Source organism: Schistocerca serialis, chromosome 9, assembly GCF_023864345.2.
Source record: "Schistocerca serialis cubense isolate TAMUIC-IGC-003099 chromosome 9, iqSchSeri2.2, whole genome shotgun sequence".
NCBI lineage: Eukaryota > Metazoa > Arthropoda > Insecta > Orthoptera > Acrididae > Schistocerca > Schistocerca serialis.
The window spans coordinates 437,209,046-437,227,141 of NC_064646.1; the positions used below are offsets into that span (position 1 = coordinate 437,209,046).

Sequence of the window (18,096 nt, forward strand, 5' to 3'; positions counted from 1 at the left end):
ACAACATCTAACAGTTTAACAACAGCATCATTTTGATTGAAGTAGTGGAGTCTGTTTCTTCTTCATAGGTTTTTGGCGAGAGTTTTCGCCAAGACTTCCAAAGGGTAGCAGACTTAACTTTATCCGATCCCAGATGGTTCCAAACATAGTATCGTTAATATAAATTTATTTTTGAAAATCCACCATTGAACAGTCTGAGTAGATTAACTCTTGAAGAAAAGAAGCTCTGTAAAAGATTTTAAGTTTTGAATTACTCTCTCCTCCATCGGCTTAATCAGGGAAATAACGTTTGCTGGAAGATAAGTGGGGAATAGATTCCCTGAGTTCAGTTCAGAGACTGGAGGGTGGGCTGTACAGTTACCTGCCAATGTGGAACTAGGCAAACATCGCGAAAGTAGGCAAATTTGATCAGCATTGTAGATCTGACTTGCAGTTGAGTTATGGTTTTCAACCAAATTTCAAAAAGTTTCTTAATATTCTTGAGCTGCATTTTGAACTACTTATCGTAACTCCCCACCTATAAGCTTCCGAATCCCATGACAAGTTTTGATTTGGTATAGCTAACTGTAAGAAAATACATATTCAGTTTCTGATAACCCCAAATCATTACAGAAATGTTTACCTTTTCCATAATCAAAGTTAAAGCAGCAGATGTTCCTTCAGATATTTTGGCACAAAAACACTTGCATAAAATGTCATCCAACTTTTCTATTTTGGGCTTTTTCAATGTCTTTTACTGCAACTGTCTGTGAGGCAAGCTTTTAAAGTTCATCCTTACTTTTTTATAACATAAATTGTTGAAAAATCAACTTTAGATTCTCCCATGACCTTGTTTCTGTTTTCAACTTCTTGAGTCCAATTTATGATGTCAAATTTTATTTTTATCGTTAGTGTAACATATTCACATTCACTTCCACTTTGTTTTAAGAGATGGCAACAACAATACACAGTGCTATTGCAATTGCGATACAGAAATGCACTAATCGTGATTAAATTTTAAAACATCATTTTTAATTGCTGTAGATAATTGGTGCACAACACAAGCTGTCTGACAAGTGACTGAAATAATTGTTGGCACTACACAACTAGAAATTGTTGACCACCACCGACTGTGACAGAATTCCGCCAAATGCATCCAAATTATTCAGTATGTATGAAGTGATGCCAGATTACTGAACGTGCCAGACTGTCGGATTCTGGGTTAACAGACTTTTACTGTACCCAAAAATTCACTCATCAATACCTATAGAGTATTTCCCATTGTCCAAGAATCATGAAGTTTGACAACAAGCAAGGATTCACATACAAGTAAAGGAAAAATTCGAAAATTGATAATTTATAATTATATCAAACGAAAAGAATTGGTTATTTCTTATCTGTCTGTCTGTCTGTTCATCCATCCATTAAGACCCCTTTTCTTAGGAATGGATCGATGTATCAAGTTGAAATGTATGTCAAATACTAAGGCCCCTTGGCACTGTAAAAATGGGAAGATTCTAAGTCAATTCAGTCAAAAGATGTGGCCATTTCTGTCACAGTTTTTGATAAACACAAATTCGCTCATTGAAACGTAGAGTGTACTTCCTGTTGATCTAGAATCAAAATATTTGGCAAGAAGTAAATTTTCACAGTACAAGTAAAAGAAAAAAATCTGAAAATTGTTAGTTTGTAATTACATCACACGAAACAAATATTTCTTGTATCATTTGTTATCCGGCTTCAAACCTAAAAGTAAAACATTCTCGAAAGTCTTGGAACTACTGGGATCAACATCTTGTCATTATCAATGTCGTCAACAGGAAAAAAATCGTCGAGATTCTCGATACCTGTGATGAATGAACTATTTATGTGCATCATTTTTAGTTTTAGTTAGGTAAGTTTTAGTGTGAGTCCTTATGCTGATGGTTCAAAGTTGATAACACCATTCATGAGGGCATAATCATTCAAATAAATTGTGTTTAGGAGAAAGACTGCCGAAAAATACATGATAATCTCAGTACACACTATTGTAAGGTTGCATTGATTAATACTTTAAGTAATAATTTACTTGGGAGAAATAGTGTACTCATCACTTACTTGTTTTGTGTGTAAAACTGAGCTATATGTTTGCCTTGGTATACCTTTGAAGGTTAGTATGAAGAGAATAATATGATTTGAGACATCTGACATATTGTATTGTATTGTATTGTATGTTAACCAGGGACCTAAAAATGATGGAGAGACTCCATCCCCACCACAGCTGCAGTGATCCACAACCTCACGACGACTACCACAGTCCTATTCACTGCTCCACCACCCCACACCGAACCCAGGGTTATTGCGTGGTTCGGCCCCCGGTGGACCCCCCCAGTGAATGTCTCACACCAGACGAGTGTAAACCCTATGTTTGCGTGGTAGAGTAATGGTGGTGTACGCATTTGTGGAGAACTTGTTTATGCAGCAATCGCCAAGATAGTGTAAGTGAGGCAGAATAAGGGGAACCAGCCAATATTCTCCGAGGCAGATGGAAAACCGCCTAAAAACCATCCACAGACTGGCTGGTTCACCAGACCTCGACACAAATCCGGCGGGAGGATTCGTATCAGGGACCAGGTGCTCCTTCCTGCCTGGAAAGCCATGCCTTAGACTGCATGGAAACCAGGCAGGCCATCTGACATAAATTGTGTATGAGAAAGGAAAGACGAACTAATGGTTTTTGGAACTAAGAAATTCAGGTAATATGCTGAAATAAGCTCTTAGACTTGGTGAATGAAGACTCTGACCATTTCATCAACAAGCGTTTTGAAAAACAGACTCTTGTATAGTGACATGCTCTTCAAGACTGCCTAAAAAGTAATGTAGGAAAAAAGCAGGTTTTCATTCCTATTTAGTAAGTAGTGTTTTACAACCAAGAGTTCACTTGTAATCACTGTAAAATTGACGAAGATGACGGCACAGACACCCTTTTTTTAGTCAGACATCTATGCAGTGTGCATGAATGTTTATGTAGAAGCATCTACTGTACTTGCGGTGCTCATGCAAAAGACTCTTGCTGAATGATCAAAAGAAACTTGAGAGAAGTACCAAGAATGTAAAACATAAACAAATCAATATGGAGAAAAGAATTTCACTGAAAAACAAATTGTGTCGTATAGAAATATTGGAACAGCTGAAATCAAAAAATTTTGAGTTTTTTTTGTAAATGGAGACACAAAGCAGTAACGTACTTCATAAAACTCCAGTTTCTGAATTTGTACTTTCAGTTCTCGCTCAACTTCATGTAGTCTTTGTATTTTGTTTTCCAAGTGCTTTATATCTTGTTCATATTGAAGAGAAATACTTTCAGCACTTTTAATTTTGTTTTCTGATCTTTTTCTTTTTTCTTCATTTTCCTGGAATAAAACTTATGACATTAGCTGCATTATTTGATTTTCTTCCACTATGTTAAGAAGTAAAAAGTATTTGTTCAAAATTGCTTCAGTTTTTTGTATTACACTTTCCTCTAAGCTAGTAAAATTGGATTTCAGCTACAATACTTCACAGAAAACTATTGTTTGCAGTGCTAGAATATTTTATATCTGCTGACATTTTCTATGCAGTTTCTTGCACCACCTAATCTTTAGAACATAGAAAGTTATCTAATTCGTTTCTGAAACAATTGTTCATGAACTACATACACAATGAACTGGTGGGCACCAATTTCAACAAAGCTATTTGTAACAGATTCATACTATAGCACATTATACAACTACAGCAAAACTGTTTTCAGATAACAATAAGTATTTGACTCTGGAAATGTTTTATTGTGTACAAATTTACATCGAAAAATTGTCTTAAAATAACATACTTCAAGGCTTTTTTCAAATGTGATTTTCTATACCTAACTGTATTTTCGATGGAAAAAAATTTTGAGTACTATCCAGCCATGTTTCACTTTATTCCAAATAGCCTGTAACACAGGGCAGAAACTCACTTAAAGTTGAAGGATCTTCTATTTTCATTGAAGTGGGAACTAAAAAGTAAACTAAATTTTATCAGCATTGTTCAAAATCATTCCGTATGAAATCTGTAGTGCTATATCCCACATCTACAATGCAGTTTGTACTGGAAACAATAATGAGAACAGAACATGTCTCACATCTTTTTAAATCAGTGAAGATATACTATGTTGAATGATCTGCAGATGAATAAAGCCAGTCAAAGGCAGAAGATTTTTGCTAGTAGTTGATGAAAGGTGCAGCTAATCAAATGCCTCACTTTTCATTGCATTTATATGACTAGATGCATGATGCCTGAGGATCTCATTTTAGTTTCATTCACAGAGATAACCTAAATGATCATATTATCAATTTTGTTGTTCAAGGATTATGGTGCACAATATGGTCCCTACCTGACTACACCAGCAGTGACACTAAGCCAAATTAAATAAAGTTTTCTGTGAGCAACATAAAATTAATTACAATCTGTAAATATAGAGAAATTCAACCTATAATCACATCTTAATTTTTCTTCTCAAAATTTAACATGTATCACAATAATGACAATAGGTGTAGCCTATAGTTAATTCTATTCTAGGTGCTCTTTGAAATTAAGATCACAAATGATTCTACAATCTAAAATATGACCATGCTGTAGAGGGTTTAACCTTATAAAACAACACTAACTAAAAGAATTTCTGAATAATTTTGACAGACAGTACATTATTGTTAAGTCATACATGAGAGACTGCTATAAAAAGAATTTAGTTCAACATAATGTTAAAGAAGTATCTTCAGCTGCTATGTATATAGCAATGAGAAATACATAGGGTTATAATGTTACACCAAAAAATAACCTCAATTATCGCCATTGGTGGACAATTTTTCTCTGACTCAACCTAAGCTTTATGGCTTGATTGGTGTTATAATTTTTTCTGTTTCCTAACATTCCCTTATTTTGTATTAACTTTGTCTTAGCTGAAAACTAACTCATTTTCTGATGTAATAAGTCTAGTGCCTGTGGAGAGTTAATCTTGAACAAATATTTGAAATGGGCAGATGGAAACGTGTTTTAATGTATAGCTATGTTGGTGCGCATATGTATGATATTCAGATTTTCCATTTTTATTGAGGAAATGGAATATAAAATGCAGACTTCACAGTACCACAGAGATCACTTGGTATTTTTTGTTATTGTAAATACACTGATCCAGTATGAAGTAAACTACTATGTATTCATTTGTCACCAAAAATTTGATCCCATCACCTCACATGGAAAGTGTAAGTTGTGTTTTGGCTCATTAATTTACTTTACTGATACAAGTCTTTTGGTCTTTCATAAAGATATTTCTGGAAATTTTTTCTGCAATATGATGAATCTTGAAATACATAATAATTCACAACTGGTGTCAAGGAAGGAATAAGAGATTAATTGATGGGTCATCATTAATTCTAGTAATAATTGAGGTCAATATACCTCTATTAAAGTGTTAAAATGGACAAGAGCCTCTTTCAGCTGCAATGATTTTGAGTTCAGTTCTTTCCACTGTTTCTCCAAATCGTCCTTCTTCCGTTCAGATACAGATTTCCCTTCTCTTTGTTGTCGCAGCACATACCTCAGGTCACGCTCTAATTCCACAAGTCTCATTGTCGGCGTTGAACGCGCTGCGTCCCATTCTGGCAGCTTCCTTTCACATTAAAAAAAATTAAAAATGTCAAATGAGCAGTACAGATATTTAAAAAAAAACAATCAAAGTTTACAGTAGTGTAGTCTCACTTGATAAGTGACTCGTTGAATTTAGAAATAAAGTATTCTGACACATCCGCTTCGGGCAAAAGATTCGAGTATAGATGTGCTTCTTCTCTTGTTTTCAACCGGCGATTACTGGAAGCCTGAAAGACATGGATTATTATTGCATTGCAACGATAGACAGTAAACTGCAATAAAAAGTTGTTTCCTTGTACATACCATGATATGTCATAAGTCTAACTAATATAAGCGGTACCCTTTTTGCGCAGGTGAATGCACAGTAGCAAATTCGTTGTTGACGGAGTAGTACTGTTAGTTTCCATGACATCAACGATTGCTACAGTGTTACCGAGATAAACTATTTTCTTCGTTAGCTCGCATGCACTGGCGTGTAATAATACGCTAAAGTTGTGATGCAGTAGAAGAAAATTGCTATATAGCTATATTTTGCGTCACATCGATCACTGGTTGTTGTTACACTTGCATCATCTATGATAACATAACAATTTTACGCCAGTGACCACGTGTTTGTGTAAGGGAGAGGGATGGTGTGTGGAAGGAGGTGATTGTTTTTTGTGGGGATCGTTTCCGTAAATTCGTAATGGGGGACGATGGCTTAATTTCATCTGTGCTTAAATTTGCTACTAGTAAACAGTTTTTATGTGGCATTGCCTTTGGACTTGTTGTTGCATATAAATTTCGACGCTACTTCACGAAGCCAGACAGACACGTAGAAGTGGAAAGTGAAAAAGTGAGTTTATTTTATTTGACATCAGAAGTCTTACATGCCACGAAGCAGAAAAAACGGTCTGTTACTGTAATTCAGTAACACAGTTCAGTGCGTGTATAGTTCCAATGTACAATAAATCTTTAAGAGTATACCGGTATTAAAAATACAAGTAGGCCTATGTTTTTTCACATATTGTTTAATAGACAAGAATAGCTGTCTCAAGGATTAGGTTTCTCTCCACACACACACACACACACACACACACACACACAGTTGTGGGGACCGCTTTCATAATTAGCAAAGAGTATTTCTTGTGACCTTATCGCTTATTTTGATTTCAGTGTGTTGTGGATGTTGCTAATGTCTCCTGTACATTCATCTTTTTTCAAAGGAATGCCTGTTTTCTTTGAAAACCGACCTCGAAAAGATTAGTATGAGAAATAATTATTCGCTTGAAGAGTGATCTGTTCTAGAAGACCTTTACCATTAATCATTAGAACCTTTCTTGACGTTTGTTTCTTGTCTACATATGTTCCGTTTTGTATTACTAGCGTATGTTTCAGAAAGTTAAAAAAGTTTAGGGTTTCATACGATTATATAATTGAAACACTTAGACGTACGCGGTTTCTGTATAAGTTCACTTAGAAAGTAGGGTCCATAGTTCTTATTTATTCTACGACTTTATATGGAGTACTTCCTTATTTAGAAAAAAATCTATATTGTTTGTGAAAACTAAGACCAAATAGAGATGTCTTCAGAGGTTCTCATAAAAATGGAATAGGAATTTGACATTGATCGTTTTGCTTCAGCAGAACTGGAGGAATGTTCTAGCAGTTACGTTTCTCTCTCGCACCCCCCCCCCCCCTCCCCCCTCTCAGAAGAAAAGAGTAACTGAGAAAACTCAAGCTCTTGTGATAAACTGACACTGAGGAGTTATAGGGTAAATAAAGAGGATCAAAGAAAAAAGTAGAACTGAAATATTTTTGTTGAATTACCATAGCCCGTCATTGAAGGGGGAAATTGTCGGAGAGTACGTAGGTACTGTTAATTGCATGTGCTATTTATTGTGTCACAGAATGTTAGACTAACTGTTAAGCACAATACTTGAGTTACTACACACTGCACTGAAAGAAAACTAACTGCATAAATGACCTCAAAATTGGAAATAGTAAGTAGGAAATGTGGCATTTCAGTGCTCAGTGGTCAGAGACACTACTACATGGAAACAGGAGGTAGCATTGTCTTAGCTTGTATTTATCATGAATCTCTTGCCAGTGCAAAATCCCAACTGAGTGGTAAAAAGTGTAGGTCACTGTACAAGAGAGGTAAAAAGATCTGACTGTTGCTGCAAAATATTTTTTAGTGAAGTCACATAAAACTTAATACTCCTTTGTGAAGGCAGTGAATGAAAATAGTAAAACCCAAAAAGGAAAAACTAGAAGTAAAATAATTTTTATGTTAAGATGTGGAGAACAGATTATGGAAAAAAAATTGTTGTGGAATGCAGACGTGCAAGAAAGTGATATGATAACATGACACACTTGAATTGTAGAGCTTCTGTGTTTGGTTTCTTTTTGCTGTTAATGATCAAGGTTTGTTTGCTATTAGAACTGTGACACTTGATTTTGTGAATCACATACAGTTTTATTTGTAGAAAATTCATTCAGTATTCACTGGAACCATAAATTCTTACAGAAGTTGCATAAAGATCACTGCTTCATCCTGGATGTCTTCAAATTGATCAGCTGTAGTGTTTGCTACTGCATGCCAAACTCTCAACAAAGCTGACCATGGGCTACGCTATAGGTCAGTTTATCACTGCCTACATTCCAGAAATAAAATCCGTCACATACAACCATAAAAGAAATATTGTCAGTGTTCTGTTCTCTTACTCTGTTTGTGCACATGTGACATCATGTCACGCCACAACATTACAAGATGAAGCCAAGATCCAGTATCAGTTGATTCGTCAAAACTGTTACCAAGTAGGATGGTTCAGTGGTTACAACACTGCACTTCCATTGAAGAAAAGCCAAGTTTGAATGCATGTTCCAGGTCTAGTGAAGCAGGGGATACAACCCGTCGGCTTTGAACAATGACGTCATTCCTTAGTCATAGATAGTAATGTCTTCACTTCGAGGCATAGATAATAAAGCAGTTCTGTGTTCTAATAAGCGCTATCATTAAAATAATTGAATGTGAATCTAAAAGCGATCGTTTATCTATATTTCACTATTTTACCATATTTCACTTTCTTATTCCACCAATATGCTTCAGTAGCTGATAAGTGTTTTTTGGCTTATTAAAAAAAAATCTCATGAGATAGAATAAACTGATCCTAAGATACAGAAGCTTCAGTAGCTGATAAGTGTTTTTTGGCTTTTTAAAAAAAAAAAAAAAAAAAAAAAAAAAATCTCACGAGATAGAATAAACTGATCCCACTTTATTAAGCAATCAATAAAAAAAACTAAACTAAAACATAACAGCAAAAGCTGTTATGTTTTAGTTTAAGCTGTTATGTTTTAGTTTAGTTTTTTTTATTGATTGCTTAATAAAGTAGGATCAGTTTATTCTATCTCGTGAGATTTTTTTTTTTTTTTTTTTTTTTAAAGCCAGAAACACTTATCAGCTACTGAAGAGAGCTACAACACTAAGAAGAATCGCTTCTTGGCTTTTGACAAGATCAATGTTTATCTCTCTCGCATTCCTTTGTTTCTCAACATTCTCCTCAGCTCTTTCATCTTTGTAATACATGCTCTCTGGCGACTTGACGTCATTGTTCAAAGCCGACGGGTTGTATCCCCTGCTACACTAGACCCCATGTTCCAGTATTGAGGGCCTCTGACTTAGCTTCCATTAATTGCCAGTCTCACCAAGTGCAAAGTCCCAAGTGACTGTTAAAATGTGTTGATGACTCTTTTCATGTAAGAAGGATAAAAGAAAGAACCTGAAAATTACAGGTCAGTACCCTTAGCATGGGTTTCCTGCAGAATTCTTGAACATATTCTAGGTTTGAATACAATAAATTTCCTTGAGAAGGAAAACCTGTCCATAAATCATCTCAGATTTAGAAGGCATCTCTTGTGCGAAACTCAACTTGCTCTTTTCTTACATGATAACCTACGAACCGTGCATGAAGGGCAACAGACAGATACCATATTCTGAGGTTTCTGAAAAGTGTTTGAGACAATGCCCAAATGCAGACTGTTAACGAAGGTATGAGTGTACAGTTTAGTTCCCCAAGCATGTGAATGGCTCGAAGACTTCTTAAGTAATAGAACCCAGTATGTCATCCAGGAAAGCAAGTGTTCAGTAGAGATAAACGTATCATTAGCAATGCCCCAAGACAGTGTAAGAGGACTGCTCTTATTTTCTATATACATAAATGACCTGATGGACAGGGTGAGCAGCAATCTGTGGCTGTGTGCCGATAATACTGTGATGTACTGGAAGATGTCATCATTTAGTGGCTGAAGGAGAATACAACATGACTCGGACAAAACTTCTGATTGGTGCAGTTGGTGGCAGTGTGCTCCAAATGTAGAAATAATGTTTAAATACAACATTAGTAGTGTACTGCTTAATATAGTCACATTGATTAAATGTGTAGGTAACGTTGCAAAACAGTATGAAATTAACACACAAGGATGGTGGTAGTGAAGGCGAATGGCCGACTTTGGATTATTGGGAGAATTATGTGTGGTCCACATGTAAAAAAGACAGTGTATAGAACACTGGTGCAATCCATTCTTGAGTACTGCTTGAGTGTATGGGATCATCACCAGGTCGGATTATAGGAAAACATCGAAGCAGTTTAGAAGTGGGCTGCTACATTTGTTACCAGTAGACTTGATCAACACATATTACAGAGATGTTTCATGAACTCAGGTGGGATGCCCTGGAGGAAAGAGGATGTTCTTTTTGTGAACACTATTAATAAGAGTCATGGAGCTTGAGTTCTAAGCTGATTGCAGAACAAATCTGCAGCCACCAACTTATAATATACAGGAAAGGAAAGTACTATTATTAGTGTAAGGTATCCCCACCAAGCATCAATGGTGGCTAGATATCCAGCATTTGGTTTCCATAAATAATTCAAAGTAATGCTAGGAGAGTACCTTTGAAAAGAACATGGCTGATGTCTTTCCCCATTTAAACCACACTGAGCCAGTTGGTGTATCTGGGGCTTGTAATGGATTGAGCATTAGACTGTCATAGGAGAATACTGCCCACTTGAAAAAAGTTTTGGAAAATTTTGTTCATTGCTAGATGGTCTAAAGCTTCTCTACTAACCGAACCTTGGCTGGGAAAAGTATATAGTAGTAAGAAAGATTTCTCACAGATTGTTTGCATTTACAAAAGACAGGTGAAGAAAAATTACAACTTTTAAAGTGTTCCTGGCAGGCAAACTTGCTGAATCTATTTTGTGAAACATGATTTCAGTCATGCTAGATTTACTTATAACAATGAGCAAACCACAAAAATCAGAATGTAAATGCTTTAGCAGTAAAGGCAACCACTCATCGAATAGAAGAAGCATTGAATCGTTGACAAGAACACACAAAAGAGAAAGAAAACTACTAGTCTTCAGAATAAATCCTTTGTCCAGCTAGAGTACGAATACACAGACTCAGGACCAAGATGTCCTTTGCTCATTCCTACACAACCTCACCACCATCTCTTCCATCTGCTTCACCTGGTCCTCCTCAACCCAACATGTCGCCTTTGTGGACGATAACCTCCACCTCTCGAATGGTTCCTTCTTGCCTCTATCCATATTAAGCCAATTAACATCAATGATACTTGCATTTTGACAGCTGTCACCTCTCCCACACCAAAAAACTCCGGGCTAAAGTGTAGATCAGGGCCAGCGGCAGTCACAGTGTTGCTTGTCTACTGTTCACAGGCTGGCATCGCATCAGTTTCACGTAGCCAGTGAGTTGATTCTTTGACACAGAGGTCAGAACAGAGGCAGCATATTTCTGGTTTAAAAATTGAAAATATTATATTGTTTTCTGTTTCTCAGTGTATTAATAAGTTTTGAGAGAAATATTTTGTGATTATGGGAGGGAATGCTGTTAAGTGTTTAATTGCGCACAGTGTCGTTGTCCAGTAGTGCACTTCTCAAGGAGTAATTGCAGAGACACAAAAACGCATTAAATGTGACAGTGTACTTATTATCTAAGTCAGTGATATGTATGGATGGAATCTGGAAGTGCAGCAAATGCTGCCATTTTGAGAAAGGGGACCAGTGTTTTTTAATTCAGTCATGGGGGAAGGTAGGTTGAACAGTGTTTATTAATAAGAGTCGCAGGTGTGATGTATTAATAAACATTGCTCCACATACCTTCTCCCATGATTTAATTAAAAAACATTGATCAACTTGCTCAGTGTGTTCACACAAATTGATTGTGTAGCAGTACAAAGCAGAGAAATATTTCACTGTTTTGTCGAATATATCACAGGTTGCGACACTGTCCTTGGTTTTGTAAATACTAGCACAATTAAATGGCTGCGACTCAAACAAGCAGCAAGTAAACTTATAATCATTGTCTACAGCAATGTTTCACTCTTCTTTTGAATGTATTACTTTGAAATACATCATTTTTTGCTGCTTTCTCATTGCCTGCGTAGCACAAACAACTGGCACACCTACTTTTGTCCCCATCATACCTTACGGCAAGTGCTGAAAACATTCCTGCACTAAATATCTAAGTACACCACTGGCCGTATTTGAAACTTTTGCCAAGATCCCTCCCATACAGCCTGGCTATCCATGGATGCCATATCTGCCATGGCAAAAATTGTCTTGCCCAGTATGCTGGAGATATCACGAGAGCCTTAAAGGACAAACATTACATCCCATATTACAACCCCCTCCTCCCAGGCCCAAGACCTAATCCGCAAACAGATTTCCCATTCCATACCGTCATGCACCCCTAATACTCCCACCACCCCCAAGAATCAAAGGAGCACCCCGCCCCTCCCCTCCCTCATTACCCAGTGTCAGCCTGGACTGCAGCAAATAAACCATACCCTTTGCCAGGCCTTTGATTATATATCACATGCTCAGAAATGAGGGACATCATAAGCGAAATCATTCCCACCCCTTCTAAAGTGATATTCCATTGCCCATCCAACATATGTAACACCTTGATCCATCCCTATGCCACTCCCCACACCTTACCATACTGGTAATATATTTGTGGCAGACCCAGGTGCGAGAAATACGCAATTCACCCACCCAGTACTTCCTACTCCAGCTCTGTCACAGGCTTATCCTATACAATCAGAGGCAGGGCTGCCAGTGAAAGCAGCCATGTCATATTATTATATCAGCTCTGCTGGATTTGCTGCACAGTTTTTATATGGACGTGACCACCAACCAATTGCGAGATTTTCTGGAATCTTTTTCTACAACACTAGTATTTGCCTGTTTCGCTGTTAACTTCTGAGGAAAGTGAGGCAACTGGTGTTTTTTTTTTTTTTTTTAGCATGGGGGCACAGTATGCAGCTACCAGCTGCTGGCATAGCTTCTTCATCTAAGCACACAATGAGTAGAGATAGTGAAACTTTCTATTGTGACCAAAAATTTCCCTGGCCCTGGTTGAAAATGGCTTCCAACATAAGTGTGCTGCAATGGATTGTATTATTTGCCAATTTCAGGGAGCTGTAGTAAATATTTGATAAGCAGAGTAGATGCAGCAGCCTAAGTTCTCACAGACGCTGCCTTTACTGAATAGATCCCATAAATCCAACACTGACATTTCACCGTCAGATAGGCTGATTGTGGGCACCTTGTTTGTTTTAGAGAATGAACTGAGACTATGACTTCATTTCATTTTGTGTCCAAGGTTGACTTTACCAACAAATCTATTTTGTCATCTTCCAGCCGTTTGAAACCAATCAAAGCAGTTTTTAGCTGCTCATGAAAGAGAACCAAATTACTCTATGTTGTAAACGGCCTTTCCCTTATAACAAATATACTAGTGGAAAATGCAAGAACTACCACTCCAAAATATGTAAGGAAAAACCACCGTATGTACAAAGGCCACTGGTTGAGGTTAGGAAAGATGGCAAATCAAAGCATAGTATTGTAGATGGGGCAAAAAATGCTGAGCTCTTAAACATTAAATTGCAGTTGTAAACTAACCGACACAGTTTTAATGTGCCAGAAAGTTTCAGTCAAATATTTGATGGCAAAGGTTTAAAATTTAAACTTAATTGCCACTTGTTTTTGAGCAGCAATTTCAGCTGAGCTAGTAGGACCCAGACTTTGTTTGAGAACAATTCCTTTTTCCAGTATGCTGAAAGTCTCACCAAGGCCTTTGCAGACCGGTACTAGCCCTGGACCAATCCACTGACAGATTTCCTGTGCCATTTTACCACACACCCCCAATCCTCCCACCATCCACCAAGTCAGCAACAAAAGAGTGCCCCCTTCGTCACCCAGTACTACTGCTGACTGGAACAACTGAACCACATCCTTCATCAGGGCTTTAATTACCTATCATCATGCTCTGAAATGAGGGACATTCAACACAAGTCTTTCCCTTCCTACATCTCCTACAGTGGTGTTCCATCGCCCACCCAACTTCCACATCATCCTAGTCCATCCCTATTGGCACTCCCAATCCCAACCCATTGCCACATGGGTCATATTCCTGTGGAAGACCCAGGTGCAGCACCTGCCCAATCCACCCACCCACCCACCAGCACTTCCTGTTCTAGTCTTGTCACAGGCTTATCTCAGTGTCATCAAAGACCAGACCACCTGTTACAGCAGCTGTGCTGCAACCATTGCACTGCTTTTTGTACTGGTATGACTATAGCCAACTGTCCCCCAATATGAATGGCCACTTCCAAACAGCGGCCCTGACTCCTTCACAACCTGAGCCATCTGGATCTTCCTCTCCACCACCAGTTTTTCTGAACTGCACAAATGGGAGCTATCCTCACCTCTCATTCTCTGCTCCCGAAATTATCCTCGCATCAACTTGTGTTAAACTATTGTCCCCACACCCTTCACCCAACTGTTTCCACCCCTTCTATCCTGCCACCTCCTCTGTTTTCACACCTCACTTTCAACTCTCATTTTGTGCCGCCCTCTTTTTTAATCTCATTTTGTTCACTTTTGTTCGTCGCAACTGCTCGGGGCGGACGTCATAAGACACTCTTTTAAGTTCGTTGTTGATCCATTAACTCAGTCTTTTTATTGCAGATGGCAGCTACCCTTCTGACCGAACACGCTGAGCTACCATGCCGGCAACCTCTGCCAGTGCACCCCTCTGTCCTTTCCCCTCCCCTCTCTTTTCTCTCCATACACAACCTCCTGATTCTGTGCCTGGCAATCTCATCAGGGCACCATCCAGGTCTGGATGCCCTGCCGGACGGCGCTCTTATGTCCCCCTGACCTGTACCCCTCTCCGTTGCTCCTTTCCTGCTGCACTCCCAGATTGCTACTCGTGTGATATTTGCTTTCTGGTCGGAACTGCCATTAGTGGCGGCAGCGGTGTGTGTGTGTGTGTGTGTGTGTGTGTGTGTGTGTGTGTGTGTGTGTGTCATCTTTGCAGAAGAAGGTTTTGGCTGAAAGCTATAATTTGTAACATTTTTTCATTGTACCTGTCTGTAGCTCAACAGGTCGTCTTTACAGTGAGTAGTGATCTGTCCTTTCCGTAATACTACTTACACTCCAGCTGGGAGTTTCCATTGTTCAAAAGGGAACTTTGGTATAGAGTTGATGGCTGTTAGGGGGCATGACAACACTTTTGCAACAGTTGTTACCAACTTTGGCACCCTTGAGCCAATACTGAATTGAGAGAGGCACAGCCCGAAGGAAGAGGAGAACATAGGCTTCCCATCAAATGTTATCCACCAGTACAGCCAAGGTATGGGAGGTGTGGATTTACATGACTGTGTTATTACAAACTATAGAATGAGAATTAGAGGTAAGGAATGGTGATGGCCATTATCCTCCAAAGGTACTGCAGTGATATTGCCAGTGCCTGGAAATTGTACCAACTTTTATAAAATTTTATGAGTGATGCCATCAACTTTGTTCAGTTTTTTCCATACAGTCAACAGTATTGTACAGTTTAAGCAAGTACAAGCAAATGAGTGAAATAAAAACAATTATTTCTTACCTGGAAATTCCCAGTGTTGCCCTATCACAAGAGCATGTGTAGTACAGTTGATGACAGGCTGGTGATATTTAATATTCATGTTATTTCAGTTACTTTAAATGACAAAATACAATTTTTTTTCGAAATGTTTTTTTTTGGAAGAAATGGGTTAAATCATATTACCTTTTGTTAAAAATGTATGTTGCACTAATTTTCACTTTGAAAGTATAACTGAGTATCAGCGTACTAATACTGTTCTGTGTATTTCAGCTGTACAGTGATTATGGTGGTGATGTCAAAATGGTTATTGTGGTACGCAGTGACTTAAAGATGGGCAAAGGGAAGATTGCAGCACAGGTAAATTGTTCTTGTGTGTATTTGTCTTTTTGCCTGGAGTTGACTCTTATCTGAGCTTCCTGATAGTGTCATATAGGCTATTGACCGTCCGCATATTATGATGCATTCTTAGGCCAAGGATTGTCAGTGGGGAAAAAAAAAAAAAAGTTATTTATCAGCCAGAACCAGTTTACCATTGAAGATTTTACTTGCAATAAACTTTATTGTTTATTACAAATTCTGTTTGTTTATTTATTATGATTTAGTTGTGATAAGTCAAAATCCTTAACAGTTAGTAGAATTTGATGTTATTAAAAAATAAGAATTACTTTAAGTTATGCCTGTATTTAAATAGCAAAGCAAGCTGATGTATGTTGTCTTTGAAAATGAAAAGTTCAAATTTAATTATTATTACTACAAGTGTCTGTAGTATGTTTAATGCTAGTATTGATACTTCAGGAAACAGTGTTGCGTTTGTATTATTGCAAGAGTGGCTGTGTAAATATTTACTTGTCAGTTGTGCCAGGGGAGATGTTCTTTTAGATGTTTGCAAGGTAATCTATTTAAATTCCTAGTTACTGTTTATGGACAGTTGTAACTATTCAGCTTTAGCTCTGCCTTATATTAAGTGTAGATTTTTGCAGAATGTCAACATGTGATTCTTACTTGCTTTGTATTTAAAGTATCAAATGATTATAATGAATGTGTAAGCTTTGCTGAAAAGAGGACCTCGAAGTCTACCTATTAATTACATGTTCCCAGTTACTCTTAAAAATACCAAAACTATGTTTAACTGTTATTGATAACTCTTAACTTTGCCCTTTTCCCCCCACAGTGTGCCCATGCAGCAGTGAAAGCTTTCAGAATTGCCGAGGAGCTGTGCCCATCATTACTGCTAGCGTGGCTGGAGAATGGTGAACCTAAAGTTGTCGTACGGACTGAAAGTGAAAACGATCTCTTGGCATTGAGGAAAGCTGCACAGGCAGTGGGACTTATTGCTGCTCTCATACAGGATGCTGGAAGGACACAGATTGCTCCAGGTTCGCGCACTGTGTTGGGCGTTGGGCCCGGACCAAGCGAACTCATTGACCAAGTGACAGGGCATTTGAAGCTTTGTTGATGGCTCCTTACGGAACTTATGACTGTGCAGTTTTTGCATTGTTGCACTTCTGATTACAAGGATTGCTTAAAGCATCAGTGTTGCCTCTGTGCTATTGTACTCAAAATACAGTATTATTTGTAACATTAAACCTTCATTATATTGAAAAATTGTTAATGATGTTGGAGGCAGGTATTTTCTGATAGATTGTAATACACAGTTGATCTTCACACTGTACCAGTCATAAAATGGAGTGCCTTCATCTTAGCTTTCTTAACACCAAATGTAAAAAGTAATAAAAAAATGTGACTTGTCATTGAAAGCACTGATTGCTGACACCAGAAGATAAATGAATGGGTGTGATGCTATTTCATGAATGGGTGTCATGAAGACACGTAATTTAGACAACAGTAAGCAAAAAGAACAAAGGAGAGTGAAGTATTTGTCACAGAAGAGGAGGATTTTTTGTACCTGCAAATCGTAAGGACTTACAGGAATATGTCTGCCAAACAATATTTAGTAACGTAGCTGGAGCTTAAGTGTTCATAACTTACACTTATCAGGATATTTGTAAACACAGGTAAATAAGAACAGGATTTATATTGTGAGAGTAAGGAGAATGTTGTTCCAAACTTTACTGCTGTAGATGGATGTACTCAGGGTGTATACACATTGGGACAGCCAAGAAATCCAGAAAAAATGCCAATTTTTTCATCTGGGAAAAACCAGGGAATGTTTTGTTGTTCTAGTTTTCAGTTAATTTTTTGTAATTTTGGCTGGTAAGAACTGATTTGAATAGTACTGCAACAATAAAACATAAACTAGAGAATAACATCAAAATAAAACTGCATTTGCAAAGAGAACGCACCATTTACATCAACAAAACACAGTACACACACAAGTGTCTGTCGACAGAAAAATGGGTCAAAAGACTTAAGGGCGAAGACTATGCAATACTTTGTAACAACAAACTGCTTTTGATGAGTATGAGGTCACAACTGTTTACATTTCTAACAGTTCACGAGAAAATATTGCGTATGGTGTTTCAAGAAGCATTACTTTTGACATAAATTTCTTTTTACATAGGATAGATTATCCTACAT

General features: G+C 37.7%; 2 protein-coding genes across 2 annotated transcripts in view; one reads left to right on the plus strand and one right to left on the minus strand.

Annotated features, from left to right (window-relative positions):
- The window catches only part of LOC126419689 (coiled-coil domain-containing protein 42), a 53,305-nt gene extending 47,246 nt beyond the window's left edge, over positions 1-6,059 (minus strand). The window contains exons 1-4 of the mRNA XM_050086873.1: positions 5,926-6,059; positions 5,734-5,849; positions 5,434-5,644; positions 3,207-3,371 (exon numbers count right to left, since the gene is read on the minus strand). Coding sequence (XP_049942830.1) covers positions 3,207-3,371; positions 5,434-5,644; positions 5,734-5,849; positions 5,926-5,928 — 495 coding nt within the window. The 5' untranslated portion in view covers positions 5,929-6,059. The remainder of the gene's footprint in view (positions 1-3,206; positions 3,372-5,433; positions 5,645-5,733; positions 5,850-5,925) is intronic.
- A 115-nt stretch (positions 6,060-6,174) lies between these two features.
- Positions 6,175-17,314, plus strand: LOC126419206 (peptidyl-tRNA hydrolase 2, mitochondrial-like). The gene is made up of 3 exons (XM_050086342.1): positions 6,175-6,457; positions 15,829-15,915; positions 16,730-17,314. The coding sequence occupies exons 1-3, from the start codon at positions 6,308-6,310 to the stop codon at positions 17,012-17,014; spliced, it is 522 nt and encodes a 173-aa protein (XP_049942299.1). The 5' UTR covers positions 6,175-6,307; the 3' UTR covers positions 17,015-17,314.
- Positions 17,315-18,096: the final 782 nt, after the last annotated feature.

What these genes read in the sequence shown, in the direction of transcription:
- LOC126419206 (XM_050086342.1), top strand. Translation starts at nt 6,308, where the DNA reads ATGGGGGACGATGGCTTAATTTCATCTGTGCTTAAATTTGCTACTAGT. An exon ending in TAGAAGTGGAAAGTGAAAAA is followed by an intron (nt 6,458 to 15,828) that starts GTGAGTTTATTT and finishes TGTGTATTTCAG; the next exon opens with CTGTACAGTGATTATGGTGG. An exon ending in AAGGGAAGATTGCAGCACAG is followed by an intron (nt 15,916 to 16,729) that starts GTAAATTGTTCT and finishes TTCCCCCCACAG; the next exon opens with TGTGCCCATGCAGCAGTGAA.